The sequence below is a fragment of the Pseudophryne corroboree genome, chromosome 7 (genome assembly GCF_028390025.1).
Source record: "Pseudophryne corroboree isolate aPseCor3 chromosome 7, aPseCor3.hap2, whole genome shotgun sequence".
Taxonomy (NCBI): Eukaryota; Metazoa; Chordata; class Amphibia; order Anura; family Myobatrachidae; genus Pseudophryne; species Pseudophryne corroboree.
Window position 1 is genome coordinate 308373829 of NC_086450.1, and position 15140 is coordinate 308388968.

The 15140-nt window shown below is 46.1% G+C and overlaps 1 protein-coding gene across 3 annotated transcripts in view; it reads right to left on the reverse strand.

Annotated features, from left to right (window-relative positions):
* The window catches only part of USP7 (ubiquitin specific peptidase 7), a 309008-nt gene that overhangs the window by 56917 nt on the left and 236951 nt on the right, over positions 1-15140 (reverse strand). For all 3 annotated transcript variants that reach the window (XM_063934275.1, XM_063934274.1, XM_063934273.1), the window contains one exon: positions 12221-12321. In XM_063934275.1, the coding sequence (XP_063790345.1) occupies positions 12221-12321 (101 nt within the window). The remainder of the gene's footprint in view (positions 1-12220; positions 12322-15140) is intronic.

Below are 15140 nucleotides of genomic sequence, written 5' to 3' on the forward strand. Positions count from 1 at the left end.
CTCTGGACCTCGCCCTTATTAGGAGATCGTCCAAGTATGGGATAATTAATACGCCTTTTCTTCGAAGAAGAATCATCATCTCGGCCATTACCTTTGTAAAGATCCGAGGTGCCGTGGACAATCCGAACGGCAGCGTCTGAAACTGATAGTGACAGTTTTGTACAACGAACCTGAGGTACCCCTGGTGTGAGGGGTAAATTGGAACGTGGAGATACGCATCCTTGATGTCCAAGGATACCATAAAGTCCCCCTCTTCCAGGTTCGCTATCACTGCTCTGAGTGACTCCATTTTGAACTTGAACTTCTTTATGTACAGGTTCAAGGACTTCAGATTTAGAATAGGCCTTACCGAGCCATCCGGCTTCGGTACCACAAAAAGAGTGGAATAATACCCCTTCCCTTGTTGTAGAAGAGGTACCTTGACTATCACCTGCTGAGAGTACAGCTTGTGAATGGCTTCCAAAACCGTCTCCCTTTTGGAGGGGGACGTTGGTAAAGCAGACTTCAGGAACCGGCGAGGTGGATCCGTCTCTAATTCCAACCTGTACCCTTGAGATATTATCTGCAGGATCCAGGGATCTACCTGCGAGTGAGCCCACTGCGCGCTGTAATTTTTGAGACGACCGCCCACCATCCCCGAGTCCGCTTGAGGAGCCCCAGCGTCATGCTGAGGCTTTTGTAGAAGCCGGGGAGGGCTTCTGTTCCTGGGAAGGAGCTGCGTGTTGCTGTCTCTTCCCTCGACCTTTGCCTCGTGGCAGATATGAATAGCCCTTTGCTCTCTTATTTTTAAAGGAACGAAAGGGCTGCGGTTGAAAAGTCGGTGCCTTTTTCTGTGGGGGAGTGACTTGAGGTAGAAAGGTGGATTTCCCGGCTGTAGCCGTGGCCACCAAATCTGATAGACCGACTCCAAATAACTCCTCCCCTTTATACGGCAAAACTTCCATATGCCGTTTTGAATCCGCATCGCCTGTCCACTGTCGCGTCCATAAAGCTCTTCTGGCCGAAATGGACATAGCACTTACCCGTGATGCCAGTGTGCAGATATCCCTCTGTGCATCACGCATATAAAGAAATGCATCCTTTATTTGTTCTAACGACAGTAAAATATTGTCCCTGTCCAGGGTATCAATATTTTCAATCAGGGACTCTGACCAAACTACCCCAGCACTGCCCATCCAGGCAGTCGCTACAGCTGGTCGTAGTATAACACCTGCATGTGTGTATATACTTTTTTGGATATTTTCCATCCTCCTATCTGATGGATCTTTAAGTGCGGCCGTCTCAGGAGAGGGTAACGCCACTTGTTTAGATAAGCGTGTTAGCGCCTTGTCCACCCTAGGAGGTGTTTCCCAGCGCTCCCTAACCTCTGGCGGGAAAGGGTATAATGCCAATAATTTCTTTGAAATTATCAGTTTTTTATCAGGGGCAACCCACGCTTCATTACACACGTCATTTAATTCTTCTGATTCAGGAAAAACTATAGGTAGTTTTTTCATACCCCACATAATACCCTGTTTAGTGGTACCTGTAGTATCAGCTAAATGTAACGCCTCCTTCATTGCCAAAATCATATAACGTGTGGCCCTACTGGAAAATACGGTTGATTCGTCACCGTCACCACTGGAGTCATCGCCTGTGTCTGGGTCTGTGTCGACCGACTGAGGCAAAGGGCGTTTCACAGCCCCTGACGGTGTTTGAGTCGCCTGGACAGGCACTAATTGATTGTCCGGCCGCCTCATGTCGTCAAACGACTGCTTTAGCGTGTTGACACTATCCCGTAGTTCCATAAATAAAGGCATCCATTCCGGTGTCGACTCCCTAGGGGGTGACATCCTCATATTTGGCAATTGCTCCGCCTCCACACCAATATCGTCCTCATACATGTCGACACACACGTACCGACACACAGCAGACACACAGGGAATGCTCCTAATGAAGACAGGACCCACTAGCCCTTTGGGGAGACAGAGGGAGAGTTTGCCAGCACACACCAAAAGCGCTATATATATATCAGGGATAGCCTTATAATAAGTGCTCCCTTATAGCTGCTTTGTTATATCAAATTATCGCCATAAATGTGCACCCCCCTCTCTGTTTTACCCTGTTTCTGTAGTGCAGTGCAGGGGAGAGACTTGGGAGCCGTCCTGACCAGCGGAGCTGTGAGAGGAAATGGCGCCGTGTGCTGAGGAGATAGGCCCCGCCCCTTTTCTGGCGGGCTCGTCTCCCGCTATTTAGAGAAATCAGGCAGGGGTTAAATATCTCCATATAGCCTCTAGGGCTATATGTGAGGTATTTTTAGCCTTTATAGGTAATCATTTTGCCTCCCAGGGCGCCCCCCTCCCAGCGCCCTGCACCCTCAGTGACTGCCGTGTGAAGTGTGCTGAGAGGAAAATGGCGCACAGCTGCAGTGCTGTGCGCTACCTTTTGAAGACTGCAGGAGTCTTCAGCCGCCGATTCTGGACCTCTTCTGTCTTCAGCATCTGCAAGGGGGCCGGCGGCGTGGCTCCGGTGACCATCCAGGCTGTACCCGTGATCGTCCCTCTGGAGCTTGATGTCCAGTAGCCAAGAAGCCAATCCATCCTGCACGCAGGTGAGTTGACTCCTTCTCCCCTCAGTCCCTCGCTGCAGTGATCCTGTTGCCAGCAGGAATCACTGTAAAATAAAAAACCTAGCTAAACTTTTTCTAAGCAGCTCTTTAGGAGAGCCACCTAGATTGCACCCTTCTCGGCCGGGCACAAAAATCTAACTGGAGTCTGGAGGAGGGTCATAGGGGGAGGAGCCAGTGCACACCACCTGATCGGAAAAAGCTTTACTTTTTGTGCCCTGTCTCCTGCGGAGCCGCTATTCCCCATGGTCCTTTCAGGAACCCCAGCATCCACTAGGACGATAGAGAAATGTGCTTCGTTATTTGAAGTCATCTTGCCAGTGTCTGCCTACCAGCAGGTCATCCTGTCTAATTAAATCCATAAAGAATGAAAAGAGAATATGCTTTTCGGATGACACTGGTACCATCCACGTTGATCCTTATTGCACGGATCACTCCTGCGACACATCTTGCGCAGAACGGGTCCAGACCTTAAAGGCTGGGACAATATTTTCTTTGATAAGATGTAACTTAGTCATCACCTTAGGAAGATACCCAGATCTAGATCTGGATAAACAATCAGAAATGGGGAATATTATGACAATCCCCAAGTCTGATATTCTTCTAGTTGACCCCTTAGTCAGTAGAAAAGACACTTTAGTTATCAACCCTTTATAATCCATATAATTAAGTGGTTCAATTGGGTCCACCTGAAGGACTTTCAGAATTAAACAAGTCCCACTGCACTGTAGGAAAAACAACCAGAGGTTGATGTGCAGCGAACCCTGAAATATAAAGTACACCCATGCTGCAAGTTGGTCATTTATTTTTGGAACTCTACAGGCAATGCCGACCGTTTGCTTCTCTCAAGGAAGGCCTCTATTCCTTTCTGAAGGAATACTAAGACCCTGGAAACTCTGAAAACATTTTTAGAATCCCATTCATATACAGCGCCTGGTGTTTGCAGATGTTCCCCATCCAAGTACTCACCAGGCCCAACACTGCATAGCTTCCCAGATCTGATGCAATTGGGCATATCCAGTGTGGTGTGGCTCTAGATTTTCTTTCACTACACCAATGAATATATGCCTGCCATATTTGGTGATAAATGCAAACTAAGGAAGGTTTCCTTGCTCTGAACTATTTGAAAGAATCTTCTTGAGCGGAGGATAGAAGTTTATTGGCCCTGCTGTCAGACAGTCAACCCACATATCTGTGACAACCAGGACCCTGCATTAGTAGGTCTGGACGTTGAGGGAGCAGAAAGAGCCTGCATTGTCATTATCTGCTGGTCTTCCGGTTTAAAGTTTCTCACTACCCTGAGTAATAGGGTAATTAGAGGAAACCCCATCTGCCAGATGAAGGTCCTGTCTTACCGATAAGGCATCCACAATCATCGCCCTGGAATCCTTCTTGACCCGTATGTGAGCCTTTCGTTGTTCCACCAAGGACGTTCTGAGATACATCTCTAGCATGCACCTCCTGTTTTCTAGAGTCCAGGTGTAGAGCCCATTCACTCCTCTGAAAGGTGCATCGACTCGAAAAAAAATCCATTTACCATTTTATAATTCTCAGACTGAGAACAGTGGACAAGGCTAAATGATAAAGCCTACCTGTTAGGTAATGTGACTTACCTTCTTCATCCCCTTTTCGGCTGAGTTCTTCCCTGATGTTGAGGTACCCTATTGCCGTTGCCTTGTCCTAGCGGAACTGGACTGTTTTTTTCATGAAGATTGTCCCATGCATACCCTGGTGCTCTGTATATGGCCCGAGGTTTCAACCTTTATTGGTAGACAGCACTTTGGGAAACAATCTCCGTGACACTAATCCTAGTGTCAGATCTTCCCAATCTGATATCCAAAGGATTTCCCTTTGTCCAGCTGGGATGTCTGTAGCCACCAGGCTAATGACCTTCTTACTTTCATCGCAAGTACCATAGTCTGTCTTTATTTTCCGATGCATTCCATTAATACTTACCACACCCTATATTACTACTTACCACCCCTCCAGGTACCAACCAGGTCCACACTGCTAATCTTCCAAGATCCAGTGAATTCTGGGCATATCCAGTGTGGTGTGGTTCTAGATTCTACTGGATAAGAATCAGAGCCTGCAGAGACCTAGAGTGGAATTGTACATACTCCCTCCTGTCGATGCAGATACCCTCAAACCCATCCCGCATTGCTGCGTGGATAGATACCATTTGATTGTGTGGTGATTCTTGAATCCTATAGTGAACCTGCAGACGTGATCCAGTAGAAGGAAAAAAAACAAAAAAACCTGGCTCCATGTAACACATAGGGAACGTATGATTCCATGTTTCCAATTATATATCTGCGCAGCATTTTTCGGATCGAGCATGAGTCGACATGACATTTGACTTCTGACTAAAGCCAGGTTGAAGTAAACCATCGTCCTTGTTTGTCAGAGGAACTGGAATGACTATTCCTGACCGAAGCCAATTTCTGACCTGCTTATTGCAAAGCCAGGCCTTTGTCTATAGCCGCGATAGGCTGTCTTGAAGACAAACATAACTAGGGAGATACCATGCCAGGCCTGTGTGACCTGAGGAATTCGGCCACCCAACCTGGTTCTCCCAGGCGGAGCCCCTACCATTCGCTGATGGTCTTTTTTTCTACAGCCCCTGGTATTCCCCGATAGCCATCCGAGTACCAACCAGGCCCATACTGTAGATTTTCTGGTAGCTCAATGGTTTCTTAGTCTCAAATAACACTGACGTGGGATTTAGCCTATGACAGGCTGTATTGGTAGTGTAGTAGCAACACTTAAACTGTATGTGGAAGGAACCCTTTCTTGGAGTCTGCTTCTGACTCCCGATTATCTGTCAATTCTTACCAAAAAAAGAATATTTTCAGAACAAGACAATGATTCCACCTACAACACCTGGTATTCGCAGATCACTAGGCCCCACACTGCATAGCTTCCAAGATCTGGTGAGACTGTGCCTATTCAGTGTGGTGTGGTTATAGATCTTCCACTTACCAGCTAAACTGCTCTATGAGCGAGTATAGTTAGAGCTGATGCCCTGAAGTAAATATTTTACCCATATACAAGTGCTTCCAAAAACACTGCAGTTTTTTATACGAGCCATCTGAGATTCTTGCTCTACTGACAAATCTCCTTTCAATGCATCAGCCCAGGCAACCACTGCCTTTGCCATTTAAGCCAAAGCCCAAGCTTGGCCGCATGACTGCCCTAGACAGGAAATTTGAAAGCCAAACTATTGTAGATTCTCCTTATCTACTTTATGAGCCATCTCCCTTTTTCTAAACAATCCTCACGTACTGGGATGTTTAAACACAGGTGCCTTGATTTATAACACCGGTTTTACTGTATCCTCTACGAATAAGGTGGCTTTATTGCTTACATTTAACTCAGCTATATTCGAAAGCTGAGACCTACCTCTTTTTCATATGATGAAGAAGAATATTTAGGCTTTCATCTTCTGATGAATCTGAACAATGTGTAGCCTGTGAGGGTGAAGGTTTACTTACCACTGGTTTGAGAAGCTGCTGGTATATATAAGGGCTTGTAACCCTATTCCTGGTAGAGGATTTTGGGGAATTAGCCATCTCTTACTGGATACAGCTTGTGTAATATATAGCCCAAGGTGGATACATTGTACCTGCATCCGCCGTGCCTGTTGAGCTAAAACATTATGCATACAAACCATCCCAAACCAGATCATAAGAGGATACTACAGCTTCATAAAATGGAATGAGTGTCCTCACCACTGCCGCTTTATTACATGACAAATAATCAGCACTTCCAGTGTACTACACAATTTTGTGAATATCACCTTTAAAATGATATCCATTCGATCCTAACCATGCACCAGCATTGAGGATCTGCAAAACAAACTGACAAACGTGTAGCAACGTCAGCATTATACTAGTAGTCAGTCACATGTTCTACATTAGTATAATAAGCAATATGAGCACATAGTCAACTACAATAACACTTTAAATATGTAGGAGAACACATTTACTGCATGTTTAACATATGTCAGACGCAATGTGACAAACAGTAATGGTATAGACTCATATGCAATAGGCACTTATCTAACTATTCATACTGAAAACAGTAGATAGAGACTGAGGGGCAGATGTATTAACCTGGAGAAGGCATAAGGAAGTGATAAACCAGTAATATGTGCAAGGTGATAAACACACCAGCCAATCAGCTCCAATATGTAAATTAACAGTTAGGATCTGACTGGCTGGTGCCTTTATCACCATGCACATATCACTGGTTTATCACTTCCTTATGCCTTCTCCAGGTTAATACATCTGCCGCTTTGTGCTGTATAGCCCGTACTCAGTAGAGTGGGATACAGGGAGACTCACCTCGCTTCCAGGATCAATATGTAAGCGAACGCTGAGTGGATCTAGACGCTACTAGTGTACACTGCCGCTCCATGTACCTACAGTGAACACAGACACACCGGTCACACAGCCAACTATGCTGCGACCGGGTCCCCTCGTGGTAGCAACCAGTGAACACAGATGCCCCGGACACACAACCGCCTATGCTGCGATCGGGTCCCCTCATCTCCCAGTGCAACTGGTAGCGTCTGAGACGGAAGCGAGGAAACCGTTCATGGCGGGAGACTCGGCGGAAACTGGTCATGAACCGGGGGGAGGGGCGCCCAGGACAGCGTCCGACTCCCCACTGCTGACAGCAACCCTAGGGATCGTAGCCTCATACTATTCCTGGAGCACCCGTGGTGGCAGCGCATCAGCTACTGTTTGGTAGTCTCCTGCCAAAACAGTGCGGCTGTGTACGTATTCCATGCAGATACGTGGAACTGATGCCTTACCTTCTCCCCGTTCTCCGGCCACAGCCTGGTAACGTCTGATGGACCTGCGAGGAATATCAGACACAGACAACTGCCAAAACAGCACTGTACTCATGGGTAAGCGTTGTCGCGACACGGCGAAGAGTTGTTGGAGAGACTCTTTCCAATATGCGTATAAGACGCTGTTAAGAAAGATCACTCAAAAAAATAGTAAGACTATAAAAATAAAACAAGAAAGCTTGGGGCTGCTAATAATCCAGCAGCCCTCTGACCATGGTCCAGCTCCTGCCGCACCAAACAAAAAACTGGTTTGCCCGAGCCAGTGGGTGGGGATATATGGACGGCCCGTTGCATCCTGGGAGGGCTGAAAGCTCTGATCGTTTGGTGCCAATCTGCTGTCGCTCCATCATATCCCATTGTTATCCTGTGGATAACCTGTGGACCCTGCCGGAGAAAATGTTATCATATTTTTGGTGACTAAATTGCAGCTTTAAAAAAAGGCATATAACTTCAAAAGCAGTATGTATATCAACTTAAGATTTTGGCTGTTGGTGGTGGATTTCTATACACCCATGGCAGCATTTAGAATACCAAATTTCATTACAATCTGATACAATTAGTTTGAAATCTGTGTTGATTTCATGTGGAAGTGGAAAAAAACTAGTGATGAGCGGATTCGGTTTTACTCAGTTTTACTCGGTTCTCAAAACAGCATCTTATTGGCTCACGGATGTCACGTGTTTTGGATAGCCAATGTCACGTGTTTTGGATAGCCAATGTCACGTGTTTTGGATGCCGTATTGAGAACAGAGTAAAACCGAATCCGCTCATCACTAAAAAAAAAACAATCCTTGAAAGTCATTTTATTGGACCAAATCACATCACACCATCTCCAGCAGACTTTAACGCACAAACCATGTGAGACAAGTTGCACAAACAGCTTCCATGCTTGGAATACGGTCGTTAGGTCGACATGGTCAAAAGGTCGACATGTACTAGGTAGACAGGTCAAAAGGTCAACATGAGTTTTCAATTTATTTTTTAAGTTTTTTTATTTTTCCATACTTGACGATCCACGTGGACTACGATTGTAACCGTAACCTGTGCCGAGCGAAGCACCTTGCCTGAAGCATGGCGAGCCATGCGAGGGGACATGGTGCACTAAATGGGGTTCCCTGTCACTTTATGAAGAAAACGACACAAAAAACAGTACAAAACCTCATGTCGACCTAATTCCCATGTCAACCTTCAGTGGTCGACCTAATGACTGTCGACCCAATGACCCATACCCCCCCATGCTTGGACCCAAGCTGCAGCTGATCTATAGTGCCGCACCGGGAATTGGTGATCACAATGAACCGTCAGCATTGCTGAACTCACTGAATGTTTAAAAGAGAATATATAAGCTGGCATTTCTGCTTATACAAGGGCTGTGGCACAGTGCCGCACAGGGGCATCTGACAGGGATAATATAATATCTTTGAGGGGGCCATTTGGACTGTGAAACACTGTGGAATGGCGCCAATACCCTTTCCTGCAATAGAGTACAGAGTAGAGTACTGCTGGTCTGTAAAGGACAGTTTTCAGCACTGAAAAACTTCTCTGCACTCTAAGACTGCTTTAGGGTAAGTTAGGGACAACATCCTAACACTTTTGCTTTAGCGATATTATATACTTGCAGGTAGGAAAAGCACACAACATATTTTCATTAAAAAAAGAAAAAAAAGGGTAAACATTTATTGGGAGGAATCAAATGTTCAATCTGTCTATTAGATAGGAAAAAACAGACACCCAACTGACTTTTCAAACAATTGAATATCCCCCATAGTGTTGATTACAGCACTCATTTTCTCTCATACATCATTATTCCTTTCCACATGCATATTTGCATATTTATCAAGTTCAATTTATTTTAGCAGTTTAAGTGTAATCTATTTTTAAATCAAATAGCCATTTTTACATTGAATGCAGCTTTTAATACTCCTATGGAGCACTTAGATAAGTATCTTTATACAGACATCACATTCAACCTGCCCTTAATTTCACATTTCAGTACATCTACATAAATAAAAAAAAATGTGGACGCAACTACAATTCTGATGACTGTATATAGCAATGTACCTACTATAGAGAATATAAGCACCGGCATTGTACCTGCTTTAATACATTTAATCTGATGTAACACTTGAAGTTTACGTTCCAAGCAAGCCCACGTCCAATCTAATGTTGTAATGTGATTTGTTTTTATTAACACGTATTCTGGACCTATGAGATTCCTGGTTTTGATAAAAATTTTTGAAACTATACAATATTTCCTAAAAGGTTAGCAAAAATACATACAAATGTTGCTATAACATTTGCTATAACATTTTTAAATGCCTGTACTTTAAGTTAAAAGGAAGTGGAAAAGACCTTTAATTATGGTAGGATGAGCACCTAATTGATTTCCTGAATGGCCACAGTAATGCTGAAATACATACTATCTTACCCTTTCGTAAAATCTCAGTATTTTGGATAGCAGGTTAAAGCTTCAATTTAACAAAATATATATTAGATCCCATACCAATGTAACTATATTACCTACATTTTATTATGCAACGATGCATAGGTACCACATTACTTGCAGATTGACATTTTTAGCTAGAGGCTGCAGGAATTACAGAACACCACAGAGCAGAAAACGTAGGATTTTGGTACTTACCAGGTAAATCCTTTTCTTTGAATCCATAGGGGGCACTGGAGTACTCTTAGGATATGGACGGGGCATAGCCGGAAATGGCACATTTAAATATTTAAATTAGTAACTGGTTACCCCCTCCATACTCCCATAGAGACTCCAGTATTTTTCTGTGCCTCTAGTCGGAAGGTACAAGTGGACATGTCCTTAGACTCTTCAAACAAGATAGCTAGAGGCTGCAGGAATTACAGAACACCACAGAGCAGAAAAAGTACCAGTGATCGCGCTGAGCCGGAAAAAAAAAGTGGGTCCCAGGGACCCCTCACTTTTAAAAATTGGGGTCCTACCTGTCCTTTTCTGGGTCCCATCGGAATAAAGGCTCTTATTAATCGTATTAATGATTCAAATATAAAAACACACAGACTTGATTTGGACACTAAGAAGTGTTGCAAGGGGGAGGAGGGGGTGACAATGCTGCTGCGCTGTGTAGCATACAGGACACCCTGCACCAGAGCTGTAACTAGACACTTTGGTGCCCTCCAGCAGAAAGTGAATAGGTGCTCACCCTCCCATTCTCCAAAGCATGGAAGCAAGGACTGCGCGTCGAAGGCGCGCTGCTAAAAATTAGGGGCGTGACCACATAATAGTGCTAGTTCACATTGCGCCAGGTAGAGCACGTCACACACATTGCGCCAGGCAGACCACGTTATACACTTTGCGCCAGGCAGAGCACGTTATACACTTTGCACCAGGCAGAGCACGTTATACACTTTGCACCAGGCAGAGCACGTTATACACTTTGCACCAGGCAGAGCACTGGTCTGGATGGTGGTGGGATGCAGGATCACTAAGAGGCCCTACACACTGGTCGATCTGACTGAAAGATACAAACGATCTCGTTCATTAATGAACGAGACAAAGTTCATATCTTTCAGTGTGGAGGCACAAGCGATGAACGATGCGCGGCCCCGCGCTCGTTCATCGCTGGTGCCCCTTCCCCTGTGCATGCAGGCCAATATGGACGATCTCGTCCATATTTGCCTGCACTTCTATGGAGCCGGGTGAAGGAACTTCACTACCCCATCACTGCCCCCCACCGCCGGGTCGCCCGTCGGCTGTATCCGCCGTCGGGCAGCTCGGCGCGGATCGTTAAATGTGTAGGGCCCTTAAGCAGTAGAAGGGAGTACACTGGAATGAATGAGGGGGCACTGTAATGGGACTGGCTGGTGGGGTTCTTGCTGAGGGGGCAGGGGGCTGGTTGGTTGAGGGGAGACTGGGATGAGGGAGTCCATGAGATGAGGGGGACACTGGGCTGTATGGGGGGACACTATGAATGGGGAGGCACTGAGCAGGGTGGGAAGGTGGCAGTGAGATAGGGGTGTGACACTGGGTTGGGGGGGATCATTGTGTCTGGACTAATTGGGGGTTCTAGATGGGAGGGCAGTGAGATGGCACAGTGAACTGGATGGGGAGGGAAGGGGGAAACGCTCTGCTGGCAGGGTCAGTAATGCTGGGGGACACTGGGCTGGAGAAGTGGCAGACACTGTGAAGGGAGCATTGGCATGCTGCTGTTTCTGCATGGCCCTGCACACCGACTCCAGCACCGCACACTCCTTCCCCACTATCCCAGCGCCCCAACTGCATCCTTAATTTCTGCACTGCAGGGAGCTGTCCCCTGGTGGCGGGTCCGGCAAACTTCATTCACTGCCAAGTAATGTCACCCGGCGGCGGCTCCTGCTCTGACACAGACTCCGGCTCTCTCGAACCTCCTCCCTCCCCGGAGAGCCGCGCTGCGGCTTCCCGTGGTCTGCGGCATGATTGTGCAGTCCCTCGCTCCTCTCAGCGGGAGTGTGGTACTCTCTGCGTCCTCCCGCCCAGCAGCAGCCTGACGTGCACGTCTGACAAGTAACGTCAGAGCAAGCGCCAGAGTGCAACCCAGCGGAGCGCGTCCCCGGGGACCCTCCCATTATTAAAAAGTGAGTCCTTATCCTCCGTTTCGGGGTAAAATACGCGCTATAGCGCGTTCTTGCGAACACCGAGTACTACTGGTGAACAAAAACAAGACATACATTTAGCATCAATATACAGAACAGATCAGCCAGTAAAGTTGTTTGGCAATAAATGGAGGAAATATACTCACTTTTGGAATACTATAATGTCACCATCCATAAGCTCATCTAGAGCTTTATCAAGGGACACATCATAATCTTGAATGCGCTCAGTTAAATTCGGTTTAACTTCCTACAAAAAAAAAAGAATAAAAATTAGATCCCCAACAGTCCAGGTTTTAAAGATATCAATGGCTCAGCACAAAAGGTTAAATCAAATTGGCTGAGGTGCTAATTAAGTCAGGGGGGAGTAGCTCTAGACTGAACTGTTTTTAAGCAGGAACTAGCATCTGGCAGCACATCGAAACAGGCATAACCAAAAGTGCTTTTTATATTTATATAGTGTCAGTTTTTTGCAGTGAAGCTTGGGGTATGGGGTCCCCTGAGCTGTTCTGCTGGGCCACTTCAGGGCATCACCACTTAACACTTATACCTGTATTCACATTTTAGATCACTGTTTTTTTATCCATGTATCTTTTCACACATTTTTTATTCTTGTAACACTTTACACTAAAAGCCCATACACACTGGGTGATTTTGAGCTGAAAGCAGCTCACTTTTGGTGTTTTGAACTGCTTTCAGCTCAAAACCCCCAAGTGTGTATGCCCCAGCGATGAGCACTGATGCGCATCCCCGCTTCGTTGCCGTAGGCCGCCGTTCATCTGCTGTATTACCAGCAGATGAACGGCGGGATGAACGGCTTTCCATATCTCCTGCTATGGAAAGCAGCTTACCCCCGCTGACATCGCTGGGCAGGGGGAAAAATAGCTCAGTGTGTATGCACCTTAAGTAGCTGTTTACATACACCCGAACTCTAACACTCCACTGCTATCTTTCATTAGTGTGATATCTTGGGTTTTACTTTGATTGGGTTGTTTAGGGGGTTCCCTGCACCCCAGACGTGAACCCCAGAGTGTTAGGGACTAGTCCGTCAAGAGATGACACGAACGTTGGTGGGCAGGCCCGTATCTTTGGCCAAATGTATGCCAACAACTTCTTATGATATTGTAAATATATATATATATATATATATATATATATATATATAAGAATTTACTTACCGATAATTCTATTTCTCGTAGTCCGTAGTGGATGCTGGGAACTCCGTAAGGACCATGGGGAATAGCGGCTCCGCAGGAGACAGGGCACATCTAAAGAAAGCTTTAGGATCACCTGGTGTGCACTGGCTCCTCCCCCTATGACCCTCCTCCAAGCCTCAGTTAGGATACTGTGCCCGGACGAGCGTACACAATAAGGAAGGATTTTGAATCCCGGGTAAGACTCATACCAGCCACACCAATCACACTGTACAACTTGTGATCTGAACCCAGTTAACAGCATGATAATAGAGGAGCCTCTAGAAAAGATGGCTCACTACAACAATAACCCGAATTTTTTTGGTAACAATAATTATGTACCAGTATTGCAGACAATCCGCACTTGGGATGGGCGCCCAGCATCCACTACGGACTACGAGAAATAGAATTATCGGTAAGTAAATTCTTATTTTCTCTGACGTCCTAGTGGATGCTGGGAACTCCGTAAGGACCATGGGGATTATACCAAAGCTCCCAAACGGGCGGGAGAGTGCGGATGACTCTGCAGCACCGAATGAGAGAACTCCAGGTCCTCCTCAGTCAAGATATCAAATTTGTAGAATTTTACAAACGTATTTGCTCCTGACCAAGTAACTGCTCGGCAAAGTTGTAAAGCCGAGACCCCTCGGGCAGCTGCCCAAGATGAGCCCACCTTCCTTGTGGAGTGGGCATTTTAAGATTTTTGGCTGTGGCAGGCCTGCCACAGAATGTGCAAGCTGAATTGTACTACAAATCCAACGAGCAATCGTCTGCTTAGAAGCAGAAGCACCCAGTTTGTTGGGTGCATACAGGATAAACAGCGAGTCAGATTTTCTGACTCCAGCCGTCCTGGAAACATGTATTTTCAGGGTCCTGACCACGTCAAGCAACTTGGAATCCTCCAAGTCCTTAGTAGCCGCAGGTACCACAATAGGTTGGTTCATGTGAAATGCAGAAACCACCTTAGGTAGAAAATTTGAGGACGAGTCCTCAATTCTGTCCTTTCAGAATGAACTATTAAGTAAGGGCTTTTATATGATAAAGCCGCCAATTCTGACACCCGCCTGGCTGAAACCAGGGCTAACTCGTCACTTCCATGTGAGATATTTTAAGTCCACAGTGGTGAGTGGTTCAAACCAATGTGACTTTAGGAAAACTCAACACAACATTGAGATCCCCAAGGTGCCACTGGAGGCACAAAAGGAGACTGTATATGCAGTACCCCTTTTACAAATGTCTGAACTTCAGGCACTGAAGCCAGTTCTTTTTGGAAGAAAATCGACAGGGCCGAAATTTGAACCTTAATGGACCCTAATTTTAGGCCCATAGACAGTCCTGTTTTCAGGAAATGGAGGAAACGACCCAGTTGAAATTCCTCTGTAGGGGCCTTCTTGGCCTCACCCCACGCAACATATTTTCGCCAAATGCGGTGATAATGTTTTGCGGTTACGTCTTTCCTGGCCTTGACCAGGGTAGGGATCTTCAGGATCCGGCGTTCAACCGCCATGCCGTCAAACGCAGCCGCGGTAAGTCTTGGAACAGACAAGGCCCTTGCTGGAGCAGGTCCTTTCTTAGAGGTAGAGGCCACGGTTCGTCCGTGAGCATCTCTTGAAGTTCCGGATACCAAGTCCTTCTTGGCCAATCCGGAACCACGAGTATAGTTCTTACTCCTCTCCTTCTTATGATTCTCAGTACTTTTGGTATGAGGGGCAGAGGAGGGAACCCATACACTGACTGGTACACCCACGGTGTTACCAGAGCGTCCACCGCTATTGCCTGAGGGTCCCTTGACCTGGCGCAATATCTGTCTAGTTTTTTGTTTAGACGGGACGCCATTATGTCCATCTTTTGTTTTTCCCAACGGTTTACAATCAGG